Source organism: Papio anubis, chromosome 6 (assembly GCF_008728515.1).
Source record: "Papio anubis isolate 15944 chromosome 6, Panubis1.0, whole genome shotgun sequence".
NCBI classification, from domain to species: Eukaryota; Metazoa; Chordata; class Mammalia; order Primates; family Cercopithecidae; genus Papio; species Papio anubis.
In genome coordinates, this window is record NC_044981.1 from 3557632 (window position 1) to 3583016 (window position 25385).

General features: G+C 51.3%; 1 protein-coding gene across 1 annotated transcript in view; it reads right to left on the minus strand.

Annotated features, from left to right (window-relative positions):
* Positions 1–300: 300 nt before the first annotated feature.
* PXDC1 (PX domain containing 1) overlaps positions 301–25385 on the minus strand; it is a 30206-nt gene continuing 5121 nt past the window's right edge. Inside the window, exons 2-5 of the mRNA XM_021936946.2 lie at positions 16472–16563; positions 15517–15634; positions 5288–5399; positions 301–1427 (exon numbers count right to left, since the gene is read on the minus strand). Coding sequence (XP_021792638.2) covers positions 1310–1427; positions 5288–5399; positions 15517–15634; positions 16472–16563 — 440 coding nt within the window. The 3' untranslated portion in view covers positions 301–1309. The remainder of the gene's footprint in view (positions 1428–5287; positions 5400–15516; positions 15635–16471; positions 16564–25385) is intronic.

The following is a 25385-nucleotide window of genomic DNA, read 5'->3' on the forward strand; positions in this document are numbered from 1 at the left end:
TCCATGTGCTTTGCAGCTGGGCCATCAAAGAGATTTCCTGCGGTTGCCAAAAAGAAAAATGGAGGAAAAGAAACAAACCCTAAGTCAACCCCCTTCTCCCGCCAAAAGAAAACAAGCTGTGTGTCCATTTTTCAATCCGGGCAGATCGTTTCCCTGGGGTAAGAACACAGCACACTTTCTCACTCACGGAATGTGACAGGAAGAGGGGGAGGGGCCAGGCCCGAGGAGTCAGGATTTGGTTTCCACCCTGTCCCAAGGCAGGGGACAGAAAGAACCATGCCTTTATACACAAATATCTTGGACAGACCAAAGTAGAGTCATAGATTTTATTTAATTAAAATAGATTAAAAACAGACTGTGTAAAAGAATTAGAATTCTCAATAATTTACTATTATTTACATTAGCAAATGTCGGTCGTTAGTAGACACTGAGCAGAGAAGCCTGAAGAACGGGGATCCTCTCCTGCAGGCAGGGGAGCCCCAGCTTCCCTCGAGTCCCGTCCTTTCAAGTTCATTATGGCAACTCCGTCAACAAGCACTCCGGGGTGGTGCGGCTGCAGCACCGGGACCTGCGCCGAAGGCCCAGAGACCTGGCAGGCCGGGAGGAAATTCCCTTCCTCTGGAAGAACCAGCAGCGCCCAGTCCAAGCTCACACGGGCATCTGGTCAGCAATGCCTTCCCCGCCCTGCGGCTAATACCCCCCACTGTGCTGGGCCTTCTGCAAACACTCCTGGGGTTGACCCAAAGCCAGCTTCCAGATAAAAGATAAAAAGCAAAAAAAAAAAAGCCACACATCCCAGTTCTCAGAGAAATCCTGGATTACTAAACATCCCCTGCCTGTGGCATCTGGAACGGGCACTTGCCAAAATCTCCCTCAAGACGTTTTGTGCATTTGCCACAGGAGGGAATGGTGGGGAGTCAGGGTGGCCGGGGGGCGCTAGGCCACTTGACCAGGAGGGATGCACCTCCCAGGAAGCAGTCACAGTGAGAGCGAGCCCTGCAGGAACTGTCCCCGCCCCAGCAGTGTGCAGCCCTGTGGGCACCAAGCGGGGAGTGAGGACCCTCAGAACACAGGCCCTGTGGCGTCCGGCCATGACCTCAGCTTGCTGGAGATTCTGCGGTCAGCCTGGCCCACTAGGAGCCCCTGCTGCTCCACCTGCAGGACACCCAGGCCTCCTGGCGTCCGTGGGGCCTGGGACATCTGGGAGGTCCAGGGTTGGGGCAGCAGCTGTGACCATGGGGGCCAGCACAGTGGACAGCATCAGAGCTGGCAGTGAACAGCTGAGGCGGGGGAGGCCTGACAGAGAGGTTCAGTCCAAAATGTCTGTCTCGAAGGGCACCAGGTGGTAATACGACAGGTTGGTGACGTAGGCTGCTGGGTCATCCCCGTCCTCCAGCTCTGAGGGAAACTCACTGCCATTCTCAAATCTGAAATTAGAGAAAACAGAAGTGAGGGCTGGCTCATTGTTGGGATCAACACCAAATACCCGCCAGGCCCGTGAGCATGGCTTTCAATGCCCATAAGTAAGGGTGCAAAAAATCACAGCTACAAATTAACTGGTGAGCTGGCTCCTACTCTGAGACTGCCAGAGCTTCTGGTTTCCACTGCCTTGGAGACTGCTGTCTGTATTTGCTTAGACAACCCTTAGCGAGGCCTTCATCCATTCCTTCATTCACGGAGTGCTGATTTACACCTCTTGCTCTGTGCCCAGCACCGCAGCAGGCTGCAGGATCAGCAGTGAACAAGGCAGGCGGGGTCCGTCCTCAGGGAAGAGGCGCCTGCCTCGTGCTGGGCCCTGGGGACAGCTCAGAAAGGAGTGGTCACGGGCTCACAGCCTGACCACAGCCAAGTTGGCACATGGTGGCACAGGAGGCTGCGGAGGGAACAGGAGGCTGGAGAAAAGCCGGTGAGGCGCGTGGAGGTCGCAGGGAGAGATACCTTCTAGTGGGGAAGCCTGCATGCCGGGTACGTGTTCCATTCGGGCTCTGGCAGATGAGAAGCATCCGAATGTGGGGGACTTACATGGGGTGTGGAGAACCAAGAAAAGAATACAAACCCCAAACATAAGGGGACAAAAAGCCCGCGATACTGACTCCCCACACACTGGAACTGTTTCTACTCCCTCCGCAGCCCACGCATGACCTCCTACATTACAAAAAGAGACTCCAAGTCTTAAAAAACACATAACAAAGAGAAAAGCACAAGAAGGACATTCTCCCCAGGAAGGGGGACGGAGCCGTGCTGCTTGTGGCATCTCCCTCAACCTATGAATCAGCCCAAACCCAGCAGGCTGTGTGGGAGTGTGGACAGAGGCAAGGGGCCGCCCTGCCCTCCTGGGAGTCACCTCAGGGCTGCCTCCTGTGCCGCCCCTAGTGCCTGAAGGTGGCCCTGGCCAGTGACAACTGTGGGAACTCAGCCATATCTGCAAAGCTTTGCCATGGCCAAGATTACCGCACAGTCCAGGCCCCTGGCCAGACACACAACAAGGCAGGGTGAGCACATGGTCCCCCAAACCTAGTACGCTGTGCGTATCCCGCTGACCTCAAGGCACGGGGCTGTGGAGACAGCTTTCAGGCGTGTGGATAAGAAAGGCTGAGGCTGCAGAGGAGGCCTCCCCTCTGACTCCACGGCCAGGCCTGGGGTGTGTTGTCAGCCCCCGCCTCAGCTTCCCTGTGCTCACGGTCCTGGCAACACGAGGCTGGAACAGAGGCCGTGGCATGAAGAGCCCTAGCTGTGGGTGGGAAAGCTACGGGGGCTCACGGAGACAGAGCAGCTCTCCAACTTCATCCCAGGGAATCTCTTCCCCAGACCAGGGCTGGATGGAAACCCAATGGGGAGCCTTGGGTGTGCTGAAAGGCTCAAGCCAGGCGAGGGGCAGAGCCACAGCGCCACCTCAAACAGTGTCCCACCACCTGCCCGTCCTCCCCACCCAGATCACAGGATGACCCTGAGGACATGAGGAAGGAGGGGCACCGGGATGCTCAGGGAAAAGAGTGTCACGGGGCTGAAGCTCCCTGAGGTCCCCACAGAACCGCCCAGTGCCTCGGCCCTGGATGACTTCCCAGAAGCCGGGCAATCCCTTCACCAGGTGAGACTGTCACCTGCAGAGTCCCAGAAGCCCCCACTGGCCCCATCTCTATCAGATACAACCATTTCCTGAGTGCAGGGGGGTCTCTGGTCCCCGGCACTGGTGCCCACTTGCCCCTGGGGCCAGACTGGGGGCAGCCTGCCAAGGCTCTGCTGTGGGGGCCCTGCCATGGGCCCGGCAGCACTGAGCTCACAGACTCGGGCCAGATGGTCAGCCTCGAGTGCCAGGGAGGACAGCCGCGCAGGGAGGTGAAGCCTCCAGTTCCACAAACGGGATCTCTCTGCGCCCTTGGTTGTTGTCAACTCCCCACCCGACAGCGGAGGCCGTATAGTAACAGATCGTCCCTGCGAGACACTGGAGCTGGACCATCACCAACTCCACTGCACTGCCCGAGACTGAGCAGCCAGAGAGAGGCCCGGCAAGCCCGATTCAGAACTCCCTCCAAATGCTCCCCTGAGCACCATGCGTTTCTTTGTTAGGCTTTCCTGGGATCATGGAGATTTTCTCGGCCCTCTCTCCCTGTGAACCAGGCGTCCCGGAGCAGGTGGCCGCCTATTCAAGACCTGTCATTCCTGTCCACACACAGCCCGGGGCTGCCACAAGACCCACACCCCTGGCCCGGCTTTCTTCTCTTGTGCGTTTCTCCTCAGCTCCAGCCCGCTCACAGTTGAACCTGCCTCCTAAATCTGGCCTCATTCCAGGGTGCCAAGGGCCTCTTGCAGATAGAAAGGGGTCCCCTTGGAAACACTGGAGACTCAGAGCCTGCACAACTGGTGATGAGAAAGGGTCTCCATCTGTCTTCTCCCCCAAGACAGTGCCTGGCCAGAAACTACCCCTGCCAAGCTAAAAGGCCTCTTTCTTTCATCCGTGATTACACCCCAGCCTTGTACCTCCACGGTGCCAGTCTGTTGGCATGGGGGACCCACAGGGAATGAGTGAATGAGCTATGTACAGGGGGGTCAGGGCAAGGGACACAAAGGGGCAAAGCAGGTCAGGAAAGCTGTGGCCTTGGCCCCACCGGGACAGCCTCTGCCACCAGCAGTTCCTGACCCCTCCACTGGGAAGGATTCTCGCACCGTCTACCTGAGAGGCACACTGGTCTCTGTTAGCAGGAGCCAGTCCCACAAGCCTGACAGGGACCCCCCACCCCCTCCATGCTCAGTCACGGAGCAGGGATTCAGCAGAGGAGGCCCAGGCCACTGGCTGAAGCCCAGGTTCATGCTAGGGTCACAGCCCTGCAGCCCACAGGCCCGGATGTGGGTCTTGGCACATATGGCCCGCCTAGTTCTAGTTTCAATCTGCTGCTGTGGAGGGCTAGCAAATGGGTGGGGCAACACCCGGGCCATCCCCAGGCTATCTCATTCCTGGGCCCACAGGGAGACTCTGCAGCCAGAGCTGCCTCTGTGGGGCTCTCAAGCGGGATGTTTTACACTCATCATCTGTGGTCTTCAACACAGCCCATGGTGAGACAGCAGAATGGTCCCGCGAAGGCAAGAGAAGTCAGGAAAGTTTAAATAACTTTCTGAGCTCATGCAGCCAAGAAGTAGCCTGGATTTGGCTATGTCAGGAAACAGAGGCCAAGCTGTCTGGGGACCTGGTGTCCCTGTAATTCACCATGAAGATGCCTGGCGAAGAGCCGAGGCGAAGGTGCTGCGCCTCACAGTGCCCCCAGTGTCGGGCTCTCTGGAGCATGTGTTACAGTCAAACCAGAGACAGAAAGAGCCGAGAAGACAGTGGTGGCCTTGGCTGTCCAGCCTCAGTAATCATCCAGCCTCAGTAATCATCCAGCCTCAGTAATCCGACACATCCTACACCTCCAGCACAGGGCCAGGCGGCCATGCGGCAAACATGTCCCCACCCCAGGGAATCAGGACCACTGAGTGTGAGGCATGTGGCCCTCCTGGCCCTGGAGACAGCATCACACCCTTTATTTAGGGCCCCACACAAACCAGGCCCCTGGCCCTGCATGTCTCCTAAATGCCCCTCAGAGCCAGCAACTCCGTCCTCCACAGATTTACGAATCAAGATCTCAGCAGACTCTAGGAAAGGCAAACTTTTCAAATCAGTGTCCAAATGCAGGCAGGAGCTGCTGGGTGGCTCTGGGTACCCGCTTCCTTCCATAAGAACAGTGAGTCCCCATCCCACAAGACAAACGGCTCAGGATAATCTATGAAACAATATTCCAATCAGCGTACTTACAAATGCTCTGTTGGGTCCATGCCCAGGTGCTGGTCTCTTCCATTTGGTATACTGTGGTCAATAACTATTGTTTCGGTATTTGCTAAACAAAATCCATTGGACCTCATGATTTCTGAAAATCAAAGCAACAACGTGAGTTCTCAGGAGGGTTCGGTGCTTGAGGTTTTGGAGTTTGGGGTTTACCCCCATCTCCCTGCTTTCTCCTCCACCTGTTGCCCGTGCCTCGCTTCCACACTGTAAGAGAATGCTGTGCACCCAAGACCCATTCAGAGCTCTGCCCCACAAAGTCAGGGAAGAGGTCAACCCCTCAGAAGCCAGGCCTGCTGTGGGTCTCTCCCCTTACAAAGATGCTCTGGCTGCCCGAGCTCTCTCTCCACATGCCCTTCGCTGTGGGCTTAAAGCTAGAGTACAAAGAAGGAGTACTGGGCTCGAATCTGTGAGTCTGCATGTGAGAGCAGATCCATGGCACAGTGACGCGTGGCTCTGCCCAGGGTACCTCGCCTTACTGAGCTCTCACTGTGGCTGAGACAGGAGTAACAATATTGACGGCCTGGGTTGTTGTTCTGATTGCGTGAAATAGGTCTGCGTTTTATTTTATTTTTATTTCAATAGTTTTGGGGGTACAGGTGGGTCTTGGTTACACGGATAAGTTCTTTAGTGGTGATTTCTGAGATTTGGTGGCTCCATCTTTTATCCCTCACCCCACGTCCCCAAACTGCATGATATCATTCCCATGCCTTGGCATCCTCATAGCTTAGCTCCCACTTCTAAGTGAGAATATACAGTATTGGTTGCCCATTCCTGAGTTACTTCTCAGTGTGCATTTTAAATCAAAGGGTGACTTTCACTGTTTTGCTGCATATAAATGTAATGATTTATGTAAATGATTTTTTTTCCAAATAAGCACAGATTTGGGTAATTTAGAAAAGCCAACAAAGAAAAACGACTTCCTACGTCCACACTGGCTGCATGGCGTGAGCTAGAGAGGGTGGGAGTCTGCACTCGTCCTCGGCTGGAGGGGCTGGAATGGAGGATGAGGAGCCAGGACAATGAGCTCCATGGCCTTGGGACTCAGTTTCCTCCAATGGAAAATTTCATAGTTGTATTAATCTCTGAGGATCCTTCTCACTCTGAAATCCCAGGAACTCCTGGATCACATCATGCCATCTGGTCCATCCAGGCATAAAAAGCACGAGTGGTGGACTCTCTGCTGTGGCATTCATTTGTATTTTCTGAGGGACCGCGTTTCCGTCCCCCCGCTCGGCAGATGAGACCTGGTAGCCATGGCCAGTTCTTGGCACTAAAGTCCTCCAGCTGCCCGTGAGACTGCTCATTTCCGAACTTCAGTTCTAAGACCAGGACCACCTTCATCTGTTCTTTTGAATCAGAACCTCTATGTACCCCATCATAAAAGCCATGCCTAAAATATACTCCAAATTCCTGGTGCCTTCTCAAATCCAAGGGATTATCTTATTCCCATTCGGGGCACAGCTCCCAACAGCCCTCCTCTCCCCCGGCACGCCACACCCAACAGGAACATCGCTCACTGCCCCATCGGACGCCTTAGTTGCTTGGGGGACTGTTTTCCTTTATTTTTTCTTACACGTTACCACAATTTAGACTGGTTTATTCCTGCGTATGGATTTGCTTTTTTTTGGTGACTGAAATAAGTCACTTTCTGTTTAATCTTTCTAGGTATTTGGTTCTCAGTTCTTTGAACTGTTTTCCAAATGAAGAGAATTAGGGAAATTACACAAAAATGAGGAAAGAAAAACACATTTCCTCCTCACCCCCCATAGGATCAAGATGTCGATTCATCAGTCAGATTCATCAAGTCATTGCTAAAATTCTGCCTGCCTCTCTGGAGAAGGGGCCACTGGTGTTTCATGCGGACATCAGTCCTCAGCTCTTCCCTGCCCTCCTCCCTGTACCACTGGTAGGGCTGCAGGTGCTGAGAAGGAGCTCTACGAAGCAAAGAGGAATCAGTGCCCAAACTCTGGGATCAGCCACACTTCCAGGTGCCAAAGGGGCGAACGAAGATGCTTACCAAAACCTCACTGAACAGGCGGACTGTGAAAACTGCTACACCCTAACAAGATAAACTAAGAGTCCCTCGCCTCTCTATCTAAAATGGGTGGCAGCACAGAACCACTCCCTTTATTGTTTTTATTAACTCTGACCCAAATCTGTCTTTCATGGGAAGCACATAAAACCTCAGAGCAACCTCCATACAGCCAGCTGACAGCCCCTCCCCTTTCTCCCACCGCTTTCGCAAAGGGAATTTGGTTGGGTGGTGGCCTACAAGTTAAAACAAATGTCACTGCTGCAAATCACTTCTGAATAAAATTCTGAAGAGGTATTTTACATGCCTAATCTTTCCTAAATGTGAAATTTGGAGCTCTATAAAATGGGAGTCTTTACCAGTCTCCCAAAAAATAAATTTGTAAGAAATCATTCCTTAACTGCCTATGACAAGGAGCCTCGTGCACATACACGTGGTTTAATTATTTGCAAGGCTGGCTGGGCCCTGGAGAACACTAAGGTATGTCTGGTGCCTCCTGCATGGACCTTGCTGTCTCAGGCCCCGCCCAGAAAGGGACTTCGTTTAGACTCTCATATTTCACTAAAGATGGTCCCTGAGAAGCTCCAGTTCCCTCCTGCATCCCGCCTCTGCTCTCAGCCCCAGAACCTCAGAAAACCTTGGGGTAAGCCAGGCTACACAGCTGGCAGGTGTGCAGCAACCTTTGCAACATTTATTTACAACTCGGGTTCAGAAAGGGATGGTTTATTGAAAAGCAAATTGTCTTAAAACCTAGGGAATGTACACAGTTTTTATATGCCTGCGCTAGTTGAAAACGGAGCACAGATTCTATAACAGTTTACATTTTTATTTATTTGGTCACTTTAACAAAACAGTCCTAAGAAAAGCTGTACAAATTAGAACAGGTCCACAGTTTAAAAAAAGAAGAAAAAGTGTTTAGCTCTAGCAAGCCTCTAATTGTAGGGACCACTGGTTCAAGGAGATCATCTTGCTAAGCCTGTAGTCTGTGCCCCATTTCAACCACGGACAGCAGATATTTAAATGGGATGGGTCAGTTTTCACGAGAGGATGGTGTAGACCATGACTTTGTTCCTTCAAGCAAAAGGCTTCATTGAGATTCATTCCTACAGGACCAGGGAGCCTGACGTGTAACAAAGTCCACTGGTAACTTGCCATGTGCCTTCGACCAGAGCAGTAGCAAGGATGGTGTGTCTGCAGTGTGGACAGAGCACTAGCAAGTATGGTGTGTCTGCGGTGTGGACAGAGCACTAGCAAGTATGGCGTGTCTGCAGTGTGGAATGCTGGCTCCTCAGGAGGCATGAGCAGGTAGGAAAGCATGCAGACGGTGCAGCTGGGAAAGGCTCTGCTGCTTACGCCTGCAGAGCAGGTGACTTCTTGCTCAGTTTCCTCATCTGTACGATGGAAATAAAGGTATCCACTCCAAAGGCCATTATGCAGACTGACTGAGATGATGTATGTCAAGAATCTAGCAAATGCTGAGGGCTCGGTGAAGAGTCCTGAGTAGTCTATCATGATCATTCAGTCCCCTTTTATGAACTGGCTAACGGGGCTACCCCATACAGTAAAAATAAGGTTGACGTTATACAGAAGCCAGATTAATGAAAAACAGTGTTCTATTTCCAGGCCCCCTAAACCTAAATAATCAGATTTTGTGGCTGAAATTGATGAGTCCAAGTAGCCGTATCAAGGCTGAGGTCCGCATTTCCTCACAGCTATTATGATCATCGTGAGTAATGTCCTCACATCCATTATGATGTAAATAAAAAAGAACGGAAGAAAATGTTGTAATTCCAGAAAAATTGTAGCATCTGAGCCGCTCTTCACACATACAATGTGAATGTCTTAGGAGTCAGCTTAGTATCTACGGCAAGAATCTTTGACCGATGTAGCCATTTTAATCACATACATGAGTGATTCCATGAAATAGTTCACTTTCAAGCTATTTTTTTACACTCGTATTTTTCCAAATGAAAACAGCCCTGCCCTTCCATGGAAATTGACATTGGCACAACACTGTTAACTAAAGGAAAGACCTCCTTCACTCGAATTTCAACAGTTTTTCCACCAATGCTCCTCTTTTCCGTGCGGGCCCCAATCCAGGATCTCTTGTTGCAATGTGTTGCTCTGTCTTGGTCTTCTATGACCTCTGACGGTTCCTCCATCTTTCCTTGTCCCTCATGACCATAATACTTTAAGAGAGAACTGAACTATTTTAGCAAATGTCCCTCGATTTGGGTTTGTTGGCAGTTTCAGAGTGATTCGATCGAGGTGATGCATTTTTGGCAGGAATCCCACACAGTGACGCTGCATGAGACCTGGAGTGGCATATGGGCGTGGGGGTGATGCCGATAGGTCCTGCTGCTGGTGAGGCTGCTGTGGAGTGCCTGGTGAGGAGGCTTCTGCCAGCTGTTTCCACAGTGAAGTTACCACCTTTCCCTTTGTAGTTAATAATTGAGGGAGGATGCCTCGAGGCTATGCAAATCCTGTTTCTCCTCAAAGTTTCACTCATGAATCTTTGCATCTGTCAGTCAATGGATCTTCTTTGCACCAATGACCAGTGTATCTATTTGCCTGATGGCAATTTTTCTGTTTTTTAGATGCAGCTATGTTTTCATAGCCCCACAAATGTGTCGCGACCCCTCACTTCAATAACTCTATTCCTTTTCTCAGCAGACACGCAGTCTCAGCCGTGAAAGCATTCACACTATAGCCTTCCTCCCTTTCACCTCCTCTCTCCCACTGTATTTCCAATGCACTCCAGCAACGGAACAAAACCCAAAGCTGTGCCCCTTTATTAACTGGCTAACTGGGCTACCCCTACATAGTAAAACTAAGGCTGAGATTGGCCAGAAGCCAGATTAATGAAAAATAAAATTGCAATGCATTTCCAGGCCTCTTAAACCTGAACGGTCAGATTTTTGTGGCTGAGATTGACGAGCCCAAGTTGCCAGATCGAAGCTGAGGTTTGCATTTCCTTTTACATTGCACAGCTGCAGCCACGGGGCAGAACGCTCTAGATTCCTGCTTTCTTACATTTGATAAGCATTGGGACAAAGCATGATTAAGGCTGCACTGGTTGGAAGGATTGCCAAGGGCTGCAGTCCATCCTGACTGTCCTCACCGTGGCCCCAGGATGTGGAAACGGTCGCCGCAACTGCTAGCACCAGGCGCCATCTAGTGGAACTCCTAACAACTAAACTGTCCTAGAAAAGGCACTTGGCGCCTGCAGGTCCCCATCGCCAGCCTAAATCGAGAGCAAAGACGGTCACAGGGCCTGTCCCCCATGGCACCGCCTCCTTACACGTATGTCAGTGGCATAAGAAATGGAGGAGGAAGGTGGATGTTCTCGGCTGGGAATGAATGAAATTCACCAGGACAGCAGTGGACAGGCAGGCAGGTTTGCACGAAGGACCCTGCAGGGCCACAGTTCATGCAACAGCTGGCTAGTCTACCCGCAGGGGGCTGAGGCTCTGGAGTGGAGGTGACAAAATCAAAAGGCTAACATGGGCTAGGCTCTGAATGCCCAGAATGACCAAGGACTTGGGCTTGATTGTGAGAGTGAGTTTTTAAGACAGTTAATGAGCCAAGTGCAGTGGCTCACGTTTGTAATCCCAGCACTTTGGGAGGCTGAGGCGGGCAGATCACAAGGATGGGAGATCAAGACCATCCTGGCTAACACGGTGAAACCACGTCTCTACTAAAACTACAAAAAAAAATTAGCCGGGCGAGGTGGCGGGCGCCTGTAGTCCCAGCTACTCGGGAGGCTGAGGCAGGAGAATGGTGTGAACCCGGGAGGCAGAGCTTGCAGTGAGCCGAGATCACGTCACTGCACTCCAGCCTGGGCGACAGAGCGAGACTCCGTCTCAAAAAAAAAAAAAAAAGACAAAAAGACAGTTAATGAGCCTTAGAGGTCAGAGCATTGGGATGACTGGCTCAGTCCTTGGGTTCATGTCCTGGAGAAAGGCGGAGGCATGAGAGAAAGCCATGTGGACAGTCTCAGGCGATGCCAGGGCTCTCTGGACCCCGCGCCTCAGCCTGGGGACCCACAGATCCAGAAACATGCCAAATATGGGACCAAGACTGAGAACATGATGTGCCTATGTGTGAGCCATTTTCTCAAAGGGATGTTGGGGCTATTTATTGTCAATAGTAATTTCATTAAAAAGCATTCCCGAAGGGAGGTATCTGCCATGGTGTGGGTGGACGTATTGCCTCACCACTGGCAGGTTAAGCACCTCTAGATTAAGAAGCTCCCTTAGACGCAGTGAGGGGCTGGCTAGACCGGGAACAGAGATCGGAGGGTCTGGGGGGTTCAGAGAGGGAACATCAGACTCGGTGACCGGCAGAGCAAAGGAAGAGGAGGAAACACCCAGAACACTTGAGACACTCGGGTCTGCAAGGTGCAAGAGGCTGAGTTGCCTGCCACCTCCTGCAGCAGCACCTCCGGGCCCCCAGACTTTGCACTGAGACTGTCAGCCACAGGCTGGTGCAGACTCCACGGTTAGGCAGCCCCAGATGTTAGAACATATTCTGTGCTGAGCCAAAGTCATCCACAGTTACTTCTACCCACAGGCCCAGTGCCAGCCCCCACGTGACCCCTTCCTGTGGCGGCCCGCCAACACCTGAGGGTGGCATCCCCTGCCTCCTAGCTGCCCTTCCACATTTCCTCCCATTCTTTTGACCCCTGTCCACCAGACGCTCTTCTCTGGATGCAGTAATTCGTCTTGCTGCATCCCGGGGATAGTCTTGACTTGCGTAAGGAGGCCAGGACCCCTGCCTTCCTAGACCTGGACGCTGCACCCCCATCACACACGGAAGGCCACAAACAGCAGTGGCTGAAACCTGTCCTCAGCCCTTGCAAAAAGGCAAACAAAACATACTTTCAACTGCAACATGAGACTCTACGTTTCTCCCTGTTATATTTCGTCTCACTATGCTCGTCCCTTAGGGTACACGTGGGCCGTGTGTTCATCCACATCACTAATAGAAACAGGAGGCCAGGGCGGGCTGCAGCACGTGCCAGGCACTGTGCCCCAGGAGCTTCTGCATCAGAGGTGGCTCCAGGGAGCTCTAATCTGTCCCTCTCACTTGGGGGCCAGCACCTCCCACAAGGCAAGGCACTAGGAGGACTCTGTCACTCCTCGATCTCTGGGTTGCCCAAACAGAGCAAAACAAACCAAAACAGAGACACCGGTGCTAGGACTCTCCCCACTCAGACTAAAGAACCAGGTTTCCCCATGCTCCATAATACAAAATGCAAAACCCAGAGCAATAGACAATTAGGACTCCAGAGCCCTCTGTGAGCCCTCTGAGATGAGGCTCCACAGACACCCAGCCAGGATAAAGGACTCAGCCATCCTCAGTCTCCCATAAAGGTTCTGGAGACCCACTGCCAGCTAAAACCGGGCTCCTGTACTCACTGCTCTTGTCTAAGGGCACATAGGAAGCTATTTTAGGGAGATATCAAAAACAGTATACCACCGAAAGCGATCTACAAATTCAACGCAATCCCCATCAAAATACAAATGACATTCTTCACAGGAATAGAAAAAAATCAATCCTAGCCAGGCATGGTGGCTAACACCTAATAATCCCAGCACTTTGGGAGGCCAAGACAGATGGATAACTTGAGCTCAGGAGTTTGAAACCAGCTTGGAAAACATGGCAAAACCTCATCTCTACAAAAAATACAAAAATTAGCCTGGCATGGTGGGGTACCCCTATAGTCCCAGCTACTTGGGAGGCTGAGGCAGGAGGATCACTTGAGCTGTAACTGCACCACTGCACTCCAGCCTGGGCAACAGGGGGAGAACCTGTCTCAAAACAAAACAAAACCAACAAACAAAACAACAACAAAAAAAATGAGCAAAACAATCCTAAAATGCATATGGAACCACAAAAGATGCCAAATAGCCAAAGCAATCTTTTTTTTTTTTTTTTTTAAGACAGAGTCTCACTCTGTCACCCAGGCTGGAGTGCAGTGGTGCAATCTTGGCTCACTGCAAGCTCTGCCTTCCGAGTTTAGGCCATTCTCCTGCCTCAGCCTCCTGAGTAGCTGGGACTATAGGCGCCCACCAGCACACCCAACTAATTTTTTGTATTTTTAGTAGAGATGGGGTTTCACCGTGTTTAGCCAGGATACTCTCGATCTCCTGACCTCATGATCCACCCGCCTTGGCCTCCCAAAGTGCTGGGATTACAGAAGTAAGCCACTGCACCTGGCCAGCCAAAGCAATCTTGAGCAAAGCCAGAGGCATTACACTACACAACTTCAAAATATATGACAGAGCTACAATAACCAAAACAGCATGGTACTGGCATTAAAAAACACATAGATCAATGGAACAGAATAGAGAACACAGAAATAAATCGATATACTTGCAGCCAAATGATTTTTGACAAAGGTGCCAAGAACACACAATGGAAACCACCGAAGTGTCTATCAACCAATGAATGAGTAAAGGAAATGTGGTACATATGCACAATGGAATACTATTCTGCCATTAAAAAGAATGAAATGCTGTCATTTGTGGCAACATGAACCAGCCTGTAGGCATTATATTAAGTGAAATAAGCTAGGCACAGAAAGACAAATGTCACAAGATCTCACCCATATGTGGAATCTAGAGAAGGGGAGATCATAGAAGCAGCAAGTAGAACAGTGGTTACCAGAGGAGGGAGGAGCCAGGGGCAGACAGGGAGATACTGGTCAGTGAGCACAAAGTGACAGTGGGAGGAATAAGCTCTGCTGTGCTACTACTGTACAGTAGGGTGACTGGGGTTAACAGTACTGCTTTGTGTATTTCAAAATAGCTAGAAGAGAGGATTTTGCATGTTCTCACCACAAAGAAAAGATGAATGTTTGAGATAATGGAAATGCTAAATACTCTGACTTGATTTTTACACAATATACACATGTATCGAAACATCACACTTTACCCCATAAATATGTACAATAATTATGTGTCAGTAAAAACAAACAAAAAAGTAAAAAACAAAACAAAGCAGCAGCCACAGACAGGGTCGGGCATGCCACCACCCTGCACACGCACAATCCTATTAATATCTACAAACCCATCTTCCACTCCAGGTTCCAGAACCTGCCCACCCCACCCAGTTCTCCCAAACACACAATTCAGAATCCCACCTGTGCTGTGGTCAGTAATCAGCAAGGTCACATTCACAGCCAACAGCATCAATCACCTATCCCCATTGTCCTCCGGTGTCCCCAATTCCTTCTGAGTCAGCTCTGGGCTCAGACCCCCTCTCATCCACTCTTCTCCCTTGACATCCTTCTGAGTCCTCCATCCCTCCTTCTCCCTTGCTTCCTCCACCATTCAGAAACGGAATGATGGACAAAGGCCCCCTGCTCTCCTTCCTGCAGACCACAGCGTCATGGACGTGCTCTCCTTTGGCTGAGCCATGTCTCCTCTCATGAGTCCCCCCTTCCCTCCCTGTCCACCAGGCAGACCATGGCAAGACCACACGCAACTGTCACCTCTTATGTCACAAGGTGACTGCCACTTGCTTGGGAAAATCCAGTCCTAGAGACTCCCAGGACAGAGCTCTTATCCCTACAAAAATCCTCCTCAGCAGCCTTTGCCGAAATAGTGCTGCAAAAACCAAATCTAGTGTTCTCATGACACCTGCAACCCAGATCTTAGCAAGTCACCAAACTCGGACTGGCCAAGAGGTCCCAGATTCCCCTTCCTTCCTTCCTGCGCCAGGAGCCACAATCCCACATCCACACTAAGGACACCTAAAGCCTGTGCGTCCCTTTGGTTACGGCTGCCCCTAAAAGCAAGAATCAAATTCAGTGCCACGTGACACGGGCTGTCTCGCTTCAGCAGGCTGAACGGTGGATTCCAGTAGTTTGCTTCAAACTCTATCATCAGTGTGTCTGTTCATCGTTATACTGTTTCTGAAGTGAGCTCCAATTCACACGCCAAACAAGCCCCTGAGGACGCAGCAGGAGTAGAAACCAAAGGAGGAAACACACTGCTTAGGGGGATCAGGCAACAGCCTCTCCCTGTGCGCTCCCATTTCTCTCCGATTGTCTTTCTGGAAAAGCGTGGCCCAGCCGCAGAGACAGCCAACCGTGAGGGTTTCTCTGAAGCCTCAGCCTCCACAGCAGCCCCTCCCCCCACACCTCCCTTGCGGCTCTTACCTGATATTTTGACTGGACTTTGAAAGCTGGGTTGAATTTTATGTACATTATCATTTTTTAACACCTGATCCAGAGGAGATCTTTCGAAGAAAGTGAGCACAACTTCTGATCTAGAATACTGGGGAGAAATACAGGGATTACCAAACACGAACCACCTCCATATGCTGGCCCTGTCTGTCTACCAAGAGAGGGGCCCTGCTTGTCCGCAGAGGTGGCCCGTGTGATGCAAACGCCCCGGGAATGTCCAGATGCTCCCATGGCTGGCCGCAGGGGCGGGGCTGCCATCACTGCACAGCCCTCATGCGCTCATGACCCAGGCAGCCGGAAGGCAAGGCCTCAGCGACCGAGGTAGTGGAGGGAATCATGGCTCCGATGTGCCAGTTTCACTCATGTCTCCCTCCGTCTACAGTCCACCGTAGGCTGTGTCCATTCTCCCCATGTGCCAGAAAGAAACGGAAGCTGCCAGGAGCTAAGGAGGTCTGCCTGGCACTGAAGTCCAGGTTCTTAACCACCACTCATGACAAAGCCCACAGGCTTACGTGGAAAGGGAGCTGATGGTCAAATCCGTGTGCAACGTGCCTCACTGTGCTGACACCAACATTCCGCTTGGTTTCCACATGTCTGTTCTAAAATCCCCTGAGCAAGACGGGGGATTCTGAGCAGAGGCAGAAAGCAAAGTCCCCTGCAGCCAGAGAGGCCCCACGCCCGCCTACTCATGCCTCCTCGCATCCCTCGTTTTCACTCTTTCCCCAGGGAGGAAATACCGGGGCCACTGGAGCCCACAAAAGCCTTCCTTCTCCTGATTACACCTGCACACCTCCACCCCCGTCCCCACCGCCTGGTACTTCCGGGGTGGGAACACCACGGCTAAGTGAGATGGAGCAAGCAAGTCAACTCTGGAGGGACGGACAGCGCCTCCACCTCCCTGCCCAGCCCGGGTCCTGGCCGCACTCACTTTACAGGGCATGCTTATGATCATCTTCAGCAACTTCTCCACCTCGTTAAGCCTGGTCTCTATGTCGTGGGCTTCCTTTATGGCAACCAGTCCTAGAATTGAGACAGAAATGCTCAAAGTCAGAAAAGCACACCAGGAAATAGCTTCCCAATTCAATATACAACAGGTGCCCACGAACCGCCGGGGTCGTCCTCTGTAATGAGACGTCGGGAACGTTCATTCAGCCTTAAGCACCTATAGCCCCATCCTGGAAGTCCTGCTCTAAGCCTCATCCAATGTTTCACCTACCCAGTGATCCGTTAAGTCTGTGCTGGAGTCGGTACTGTCAATCTGAAAAGGGGATGGGAGGTGTAAGATCCCTCCAAGTGGGGCAGCCTGGTGAACTCCATAATCACCCCAGCCACAGCCAGAGCTCAGCCCAGGGCGAATCAGGCCCCACTGCATGGTGGCTACAGCCAGGGGTGCTGGCCCAGGACCGGCCCACCCCCAATGACACAGGGAAGGACTCGCTCTGCCGGCCCCAGCTGCTCAGATCGCAGACCCCTGGAAATGGAGCCCCTGTTTAGACCAGTTATTTACATGCCACGTTCACAAGGAAAAAAGTCAGATCTCTGCCTGGAGAAAACCAAAGTGGACATGACTCATGCCACTTTCCAGGAATCTGAGCCTCTGTGCTTCTCACAGTCACCACATGCCCGAGTGCCTGTGAAGCAGTACAATATTTTATTTTTAAAATACCATAGCTCGAGGCATGAAGACGCAGGTGCTTTTCTATCTCCCCATGAGAAGCGCAGAGCAGAAGCCTTCCCATCATAGGTTCTATCCCTCAGCTTTGCAGGGATGGGGAGGTAGGTGCCCAAGGACACTGGCGTCTCCCCCACACTTGTGTGACTGAAGCTGATGCAAATGTGCCTGTGAGCGGCGATTAAACCACAAAGGCTTAAGTCCCAGAACTATTATGGCAAAAACCGTGATTACTGGAATTACTTTTGCACCAACCTAGTATTACTGGTCATGGAGACTAGGTTTTTCAGAAGTTCTGGTCTGATTTTGTTTTACGGGGAAAAGCCTGTTCAGTTTTCAAGCAATTCATTGAATAGGTCTATAAAAGAGATAAAAATAATTTCTTAAACTTTCTGACTGAAATTAAGAGGTCCCAGAGCATAGAGTCCATGGAAACTCCCACCAGGGCTCCCCAGACATAGGTCAAAGGCACTTCTGAAAGAGTGGGCTACCGCAGGGGCATCCCCGTAACTGGGGTCAGTGGGGGTCAGTGGAGACCAGGAACCTTCTCCCCACTTCCTCAAGCACGTGCCAGGTGCCTCTTCGCCTGGCTCACCTGGAATCCCTGCTCGGCAGTGGGGCTGTCTGATCCTGCTCCCTCCACTGACCTCAGCCACACTGGCCCAAGCGGCCAGCTGTGCAGGGCACAAGGGTCCAAGAGGGGCAGGGCCCGTGGTCTGTGACTCAGCCACTGGAGAACCCTGGGGCCTCTGTCCATGTGGCCTGTGCCTATGCCCAAAGGAAGGGACTGGATGACTCTGCCGTCTTCCCCAGCCTCACCCCACCTCCCCACGTGCCCGGGCAAGCAGAGTGGAGAAGGAAGAAAAAGAGAAAAAAACAAAAGTACCAGACTCTCTGGATGCCTCCACCCCAAGCCCTGCATTCCTTGCATAAAATTTCAAATATTTATATACTACAAGAAGTATATATGCACCACTCTTTCAACCAAAATGCTTTGATCCCCTGCTTGCTAAGGGAAGTGTACCAAGGAAAAGACAGCCAGTTCAAAATTCTTAAAAAGTTGTTTTTAAAGAGAAGACAATTATATAACTCATTCCCACAAAGTGCTTCTTTATTCTAAGACAAGTAAAACTGCTGTTATATTTCAACTTTTATTACAGCTACAATACTAGTTTTCGGTTGATCAAATGAATGACACAGTAGTTGTATTCAGTTTACAAGATTGGCTTCTTGCAGAGTCAATGTATCCAGCATATGTATACCCATTTCATAGGACAGAAAGCATGATCCAACAATGTACAGGTATTACAGAGGTTTATAACGCTTGTATCTTTGCTTTGCTGACATATCTGTGGCTACATCTTTGATTTAACTAATGTGCAGCTCTTGGTTGGGTTGATAACCTCCAAGGGTAACATTAGGGAGATAAATATATTTTGCAGTACACTGATCTCCTTTTAGTATGGCCAAACTTAGCAAATAAGACACATGATGCCTAATTAAACATGAATTTCAGATAAACAATGGATAATGCAATAGCAGGGACAGACTTACACTAAAAACATATTTGCTATTTATTTGACATTCAAACTTAACTTTGAGTCTGGTATTTTATCTGTCTACGCTATCTTCTTTATGACCCATCTTCCAGACTGAACTACAGAAAGGCAAGTGTACCCTGGTCAGGCCTCTGGAAAGTATGTTAGGATTTCAGCTGGGCATGCAGACCCTTCATGACCTGATCCTAGCCCACCTACTTCAGCAGCTCTGTGCCCTGTGAAACACACCCTCAAGCCAACCCCGAGAAACAGGGCCTCGCTGCCCAACAGCCTCTGGGCGAGCTGTCCGCCAGCCTCCTCCACCTCCAGGCTCACGATGGGGCAAAGCCCACTTAGGCAAAAGCCACCTGCTCTGTGACGATGGGACTGGGTCCTGCCTGCGGGCTCAGAAGGTCCATCCGACCTTCTACAGCCTCTTGCTCCTCTGCAATGACTGTGCCTTCACCTGGGGGTCTCTGCAGAGACTAGTGGGAGCCATAGGGCAGGAGGTACCTCAGGCTTATCTCCCTGTGACCAGCAACCAGCACAGTGTCTGGCCCGCGCAAGGGATGCGATGTTCGTTGGCTGCGCTGGCAGAATACACATGCATCAGACGAGGCAGAAGTGGACGGGTGTTAGTCAGTCTTCTGTGTGTGCTCCAGCTGCCCTGGGGCAGCCCCCAGTCTCAGTCTTCAGCCTGACCCCAGGCAGAACCGACCAGCAGGCTCTTCGGTCACCAGCCTTGAAGGAGAGTCTCGAGGGCCAAGTGGCACTAAAACTGCTGAGCCACGCTGGTTTGATTTTATTTGTGGAACTCTACAGAACCACATTGCTTCCCTTCACCTGCTTTTATGTTTCTGAATGGAAGCCAAGCTGTCTTCCTTGGCTATGTAAACATGCTTAACAACCAAACAAAAGGAGCCTGATAAAATTTAGATGGGGAAACTGAAGAGCTGAATCCCTCCCTGCAAGCACAGAAATGATGGCTGCTTATTTTTTAAGCTCTAGGCTTTTAGTTAGGGGCACATCCATTATTTAATTCCCCATTCCAGCTCCTGGTGGCAACCAAGCTGGCAATGTGGATCACCTTTCTCAGGACACTGTGGTCCTTTCTCCACGGAGACAGGTCACCGGAATGACAACAAGCACTGGTCCTTTCCCCAGGAGGGGCCGCAGCTGATTCAAGAAGTGATGAATTCTGCTGCACTGACTGAAACCCACCTGATTGACAGCAGCACGGCTGGGCTGCGGCTGCTCCAGCTGCTGCCACCAGAGCTCCAGAGCACAGCAGCAAGAATGCAGAGCGGGGCGCCTTGAACAGCAAAGGCCTCCCCGCCCCCAGTGAAGACGTGGCACCAGCAAGAGACCACAGACAGCCTGGCCTTCTTAAAATGCCACAGCTCCCATTTCCCAACTCCCCTTCGATTGTTTTTAAAATGTTTTAAATACACTAAACGGATGGGTGTATTTAATGTGGAAGGAAAACACTTTTTTTAAAAAAACTGTACAACTGTCCAGTGCAAAAATGAAAGAAATCTTCATCTTGCAATTCCTGATTGTTTCATACTCACTAAGGTCTCTCAGTTTCACAGCTGGAAACCTCAAACTCCTGCTGCCAGCACGCCAAATTACGAACACTCAAATGTATAAAGAAAAAGCTCTGAGCAGAATCCACGTTGAAAGACACTGCCTTATTCTCCAGGGACAGATGAGAAGAACTATGCGTTTAAGAAGTACTGCTTCCCCTGAAGCAAACTATTGTGTGCATCTGCGCTTCTTTCTATCCTACCTGTTGTACTCTTCCTTTGTTACTCAAGTGCTTTGGCTTCCAATGGCTAGTGGAACTTCTCCAAATGTTGTCACCTGTTTACCATAAGCAACGATTTGAAAACTGGTTTTCAAAACTGCACTTAATACAATAACAAGATTATCTAAAACTTTTGGTTTTTATATTCCAAATATTGTTGATGGCATGACAATTCTGTGGGCTTCCTGTTCGACTTAGCTTTACCGTCTGAGACCGCACGGATGAATACCGCAGGCAGGTTGAGAGGGTTGGCTATTCTCCCAAGTGAGCCTTAAAACGGAAGCAGAGCCTCTTGATTCGGCTCTTTCAGGACTGGCCAGCAGGGGGCACGCGCACTCTGCGGAAAAACCAGGATGGCCTTCACTGCAACGCACGCTTAAGGAAGTCAGCCTCAGAGCTCACAGCCCCGGAAACTATTCTAATTTCTGATAAAAAATCACTAACACAACTTTAACTTTTAAAATTTCATCCTACCCAATTTGTGACATCAGAATTTCATCCAGATGTAGCCAAACAATTAAGAATTTGAAACCAAAAAATTGGTAGCACAATAAGTGGGCCAACTGGACACACATTTGGGGGCCAAGTATCAGCAGGTGTTTGCCAGCGTCACTTTTCTTCCTAAAGGAGTTTGGCCTCGAAAGTTGGAAACACAGCGTTGTATCTGTCAATTTGGGGATTAGCTGCTTTATGCAAACACAAACACCTGATTTGTTCTTGGAATCAGAACGGAACGCACTGGAGTCAGCACAAAGATCTGACAGTGAGAGCCAACATTAACAAACGCGGCTTCCGAATCGCACAAACCTGAGTCCAGAGTCCCACTGTTTTGGGAAGTGGAGGCTTCGGGCTCAGCACTTGTGGTAACTGACCCAGCTTCCTCCAGGGAGGACCTGGGCCGTCTGACCCTGGCAGGAGAGCTTCCTGCTGCTGCAATTCTGAAACTAAAGGCAGGATGCTGCTTGGGTGCGCGGGGAGGCCGAGCATTAAAGAGCGTCCACTACCCAAAGAACAAGCCTCTCTGAGTACTCAGAGGACACGTTCCCACACGCACACAACAGACAGCCCCGGGGAAATGCTCTGCAAAGTGAACTTTCAAACTGAGTCAAACCATAAATTACATTTATCTTGTTTCCCTTCCATTTAACAAATGTGCCCATCAGCACACTACACAGATGCAGGGGTGAAGGGGGGAACGCAGCCTCATCTTGTGTGCTGCACAGGAGACACATATTCTTTAAAGGTTGAGTATAATACACATTTTGGAAACTAAATATCTAAAATGTTTTAGGAAAACCTTTAAAACTTCCCAAGTACCTGTTTTCTAAATAGGCAGTCAATACTGAAGAAGCAGCGAGCTAAGAACTGACTAGCGGGTTATTCGATGCATAACTAAGCATCCCAAGGAAGTGCTAACTGTCTGGGAACCTGAGGCTGCTCTTCACTATCCGAGACTCACGCTTCCACCTGCGCAGTGTCATGCAGTGTAACTGTACAAGGAGAGCGAGCTTGCAGCTGTGTGGACACGAGGACAGAGGCCTCCCTGCGCACCTCCACCCTGCGATGCACCAGGGGCGCCCAGCGGCTGGTCCAGTCACCTCTCCTCTACATCTTTCCAGGAGTGAAAAGCTGAGCTGAGAACGCAGGAGGAAGAGATGGAAGTGGCTGAGGAAAAACAGAACACCCGGAGGACCCAAGCTGGGGGCTGAGGGAAGCCTCTCTCCTCCCTCCCTCTGCAGCAGCAGCTGCCTCCGGTACCTTCGAGGTGGCCCCTAGAGTGAACAGGAAGGAAGTGTTTGACTTAACCTTACTGAGCTCTGCTCTGCTCTTCCCATAATCCTGCCTTCTCTAGGCCTTTTCATGATTCTCCCCACCAAAAGCCAAATCCCCTTCCTAAATTTTAGACTCAACATTCTCCAACAGCCATCCACTTAGCCAGTCCATCCTGCAGCATCACAGGTACCCAGCGGGGGCAGCCCACTCAGGCAGGAAGGAAGCACTTTGTTCGCTCTTCCCAAAGCACCCACGGCTCCTCTTCCACCAGGCTGGGGATACAATGGCTAACAAGATGGGATCCCGGCCTCCCAGCACGTCATGCTAGCCAGGAGAGCCAACAGGAGGCAAACGCAGACCACAAAGTGTCCCCCACCTGGCAAATCCAGGTGCTAAGAGGATGCACAGCAGGGGCAGGAGGCGACCTGAAGGGTGAGCAGATATAAGGGTGAAAGGGGTTGTGGAAAGAGGGAGTGAGATGGGGAAGGTGAAGGGCAGGGGTGGGGAGAGCTGAGACCAGAAAAGGACAAGCAGGGTCTCACAAATCCTGTGAAAGGGTTTGCCCATGAGGGGCAAGGAGGCAACGGCTTCCCATAGAGGTTCTGGCCACAAGAACTCTGTGCACTTGGTAATTCTTATTTATTTATTTATATTTATTTATTTAATTAATTTTATTTTATTTTACTTTTTTGAGACAAAGTCTCACTCTTGTTGCCCAGGCTGGAGTGCAGTGGTGCGATCTCAGCTCACTGCAACCTCCGCTTCCAGGGTTCAAGCGATTCTCCTGCCTTAGCCTCCTGAGTAGCTGGGACTACAGGCATGCACACTACCATCCTGGCTAATTTTTCTATCTTTAGTAGAAACGGGGTATCACCATGTTGGCCAGGCTGGTCTCAAATTCCTGACCTCAAGTGATCTACCCACCTCGGCCTCCCAAAGTGCTGGGATTACAGGCATGAGCCACCGTGGCCAGCAATTCTTTCTTAGGATCAAGCCTGGATCTTAGGATCTTTCTTAGGCAATCCAAGCTTGGCCCACACCCAGCACCAATTCTAGTTTCTGGACCAGCAAGGCCACAGTCCCAGTCCGTAGGGATCCCACTGAAGTTCGGTGGTGACCCCCGCTTTGTGGGCTCTCTCTTTAGCCAGGGCAGGGGTATTCTCCCAGAGGGGATGGGGGGCCACACCTAGAAGAGGGTGGGCACATGAGCGGGCCGCTACTCTCAGGAGCCAGCCTCCAGCACTCTCCCGCAGACCACTGTCATCAAGGGGACACGGCAAGTGCCGGGGCAAACGGCAGAGGGTCCCAAAGCCGGCAGCCCGTATGTGTCCGGCTTGGTACTCTACGGATACTACTGCTTTCGGTACTCACAACCACCCTGCGTGCAGATATTATTACTGCTGTAGCATCAACAGTGCACCCCAGGCTTGAGGAACCGAGCCACTTGCCTGGAGTGACATGCAGGTGGCAAAGCCAGCATCCAATCCCCTAACCCCACCTGTCTGGGTCCAAAGCCAGTGCTTTCAGCCTGAGCCTGACCTCTCCTATTAAGGCCTGGCCATGTTCCCAGGTGGGGGATCCCTAAGCCTCACCCTTCTCACTGTAATTGAGCAGTGTCCCAGGTGGCTGACCCCTCCTACCATGACCCAGCTGTGTCTCAGGTGGGTGATCCAGCAATCTGGCAGGGCCTTGATCTTCTATGATGAGACTGAGAGCTGCCACCTGTCAAAGTCTGAACTGCAAGCTCTTCCCTCCCCCTGCATCCCCTATCCACCATGTGTTTTCTGCTGAGTCTACATTGCACATCAGCAAAGTTTCCTAAAAATGGGAAGAAACCCTTGCAGGTGTAAGTTGGTAAAAGAGCTACGTGGTCTGTCTCATGTCCCCACTCCCTGTGGGACGGGGCAAGAGGGGGCACGGCTAAAGGTGTCTGTCTGCAGAAGAATGTCACCACACGTGGTGTACGCTCAGCTCCTCTCGCCACCAAGCAGGGAGCTCAGATCAAGGTGCTCCTGAGCTGAGTCCCTGGCCTGTTCTGTGAGGAAGCTGCGCTTTTCAGTGCCAAATGCCACCGCGAAAGGCAGTAGCCCTGGAAGCAGGTCTGTCTGTGGAACTGTCCAGTCTCCAGCTGGGAAGTGATCTCAGGTGTCGCCTGGGGCCCAGGGGCTCAGTCTGAGATCTGTCGGGGGCAGCAAACCAAACGCAGCCCAGTGGCCATTTACGGAAAAGAGGATCCCAGGTACAGCAGGACGGGGGAAGCAGAGGGGGCGGCGGGGTTTGGGCTTGGGAAAGAAAAGCAAAGCAGAAGGAAGAAAGAGGAAGAGGAGGCTGCATGAAGGTGGGTGGCCCCACGGGAGTCCTGGCAGGGCACCCCCAGTGCAGGGTGACTTGGTCAGGTCAAGAGAGTCAAAAATAGGTCTGTGAGTCAGAAAAGAAGATCCAAGTCCCCTGAGAAGTGAAACTGCCCCTCTGGGTGGGGCAGAACAGCGCAGGTGAATTCTGCATGGGGTGGAGCTGTGGTTGAAGGCAAAGTGCAGGCCCACCCAGCACCCCACTTGCAAGGGTCCACTGGGTGGGGCAGAGATGGTGCCTCTGTGACCCTGCTCTGCTGCCCGGGACTGGTGTGGCCCATGATCATTTTTTAGCCACTGTCACTAAGAAAGTAAACCCTGTGGCTTTGCAGTTGGCCATCGGGTAACCCGGGATCCTCCCTTATCTTTCAGGGTAACACAGGGCTTCTCCCCTCACTGTCTACCTGAGAACAGCAAGAGCAGGTTCAGGCCATGGGATCAAAGCACGCATCTTCCTAGAGCTGTCAAGGTTGTGGGAGTCTGGTGGTCGCATCTGTGTCCAGCCCTTTTCTGGTAATGTCCCAGATGCCAGTCCCCTGGTACTCGGATCTCAAGTCTACGAAGACAGTCTCCTAGCATGCAGGTAAGATGAACGTCTTTGGTGATGAAGGTGAGCACAGGGAGGTACATTAGCACCCCATGGGCTCGTGGGCTCATGATCATGGCCTTACTAAAAGAAAATGCTAAAATGCCACCTCCCA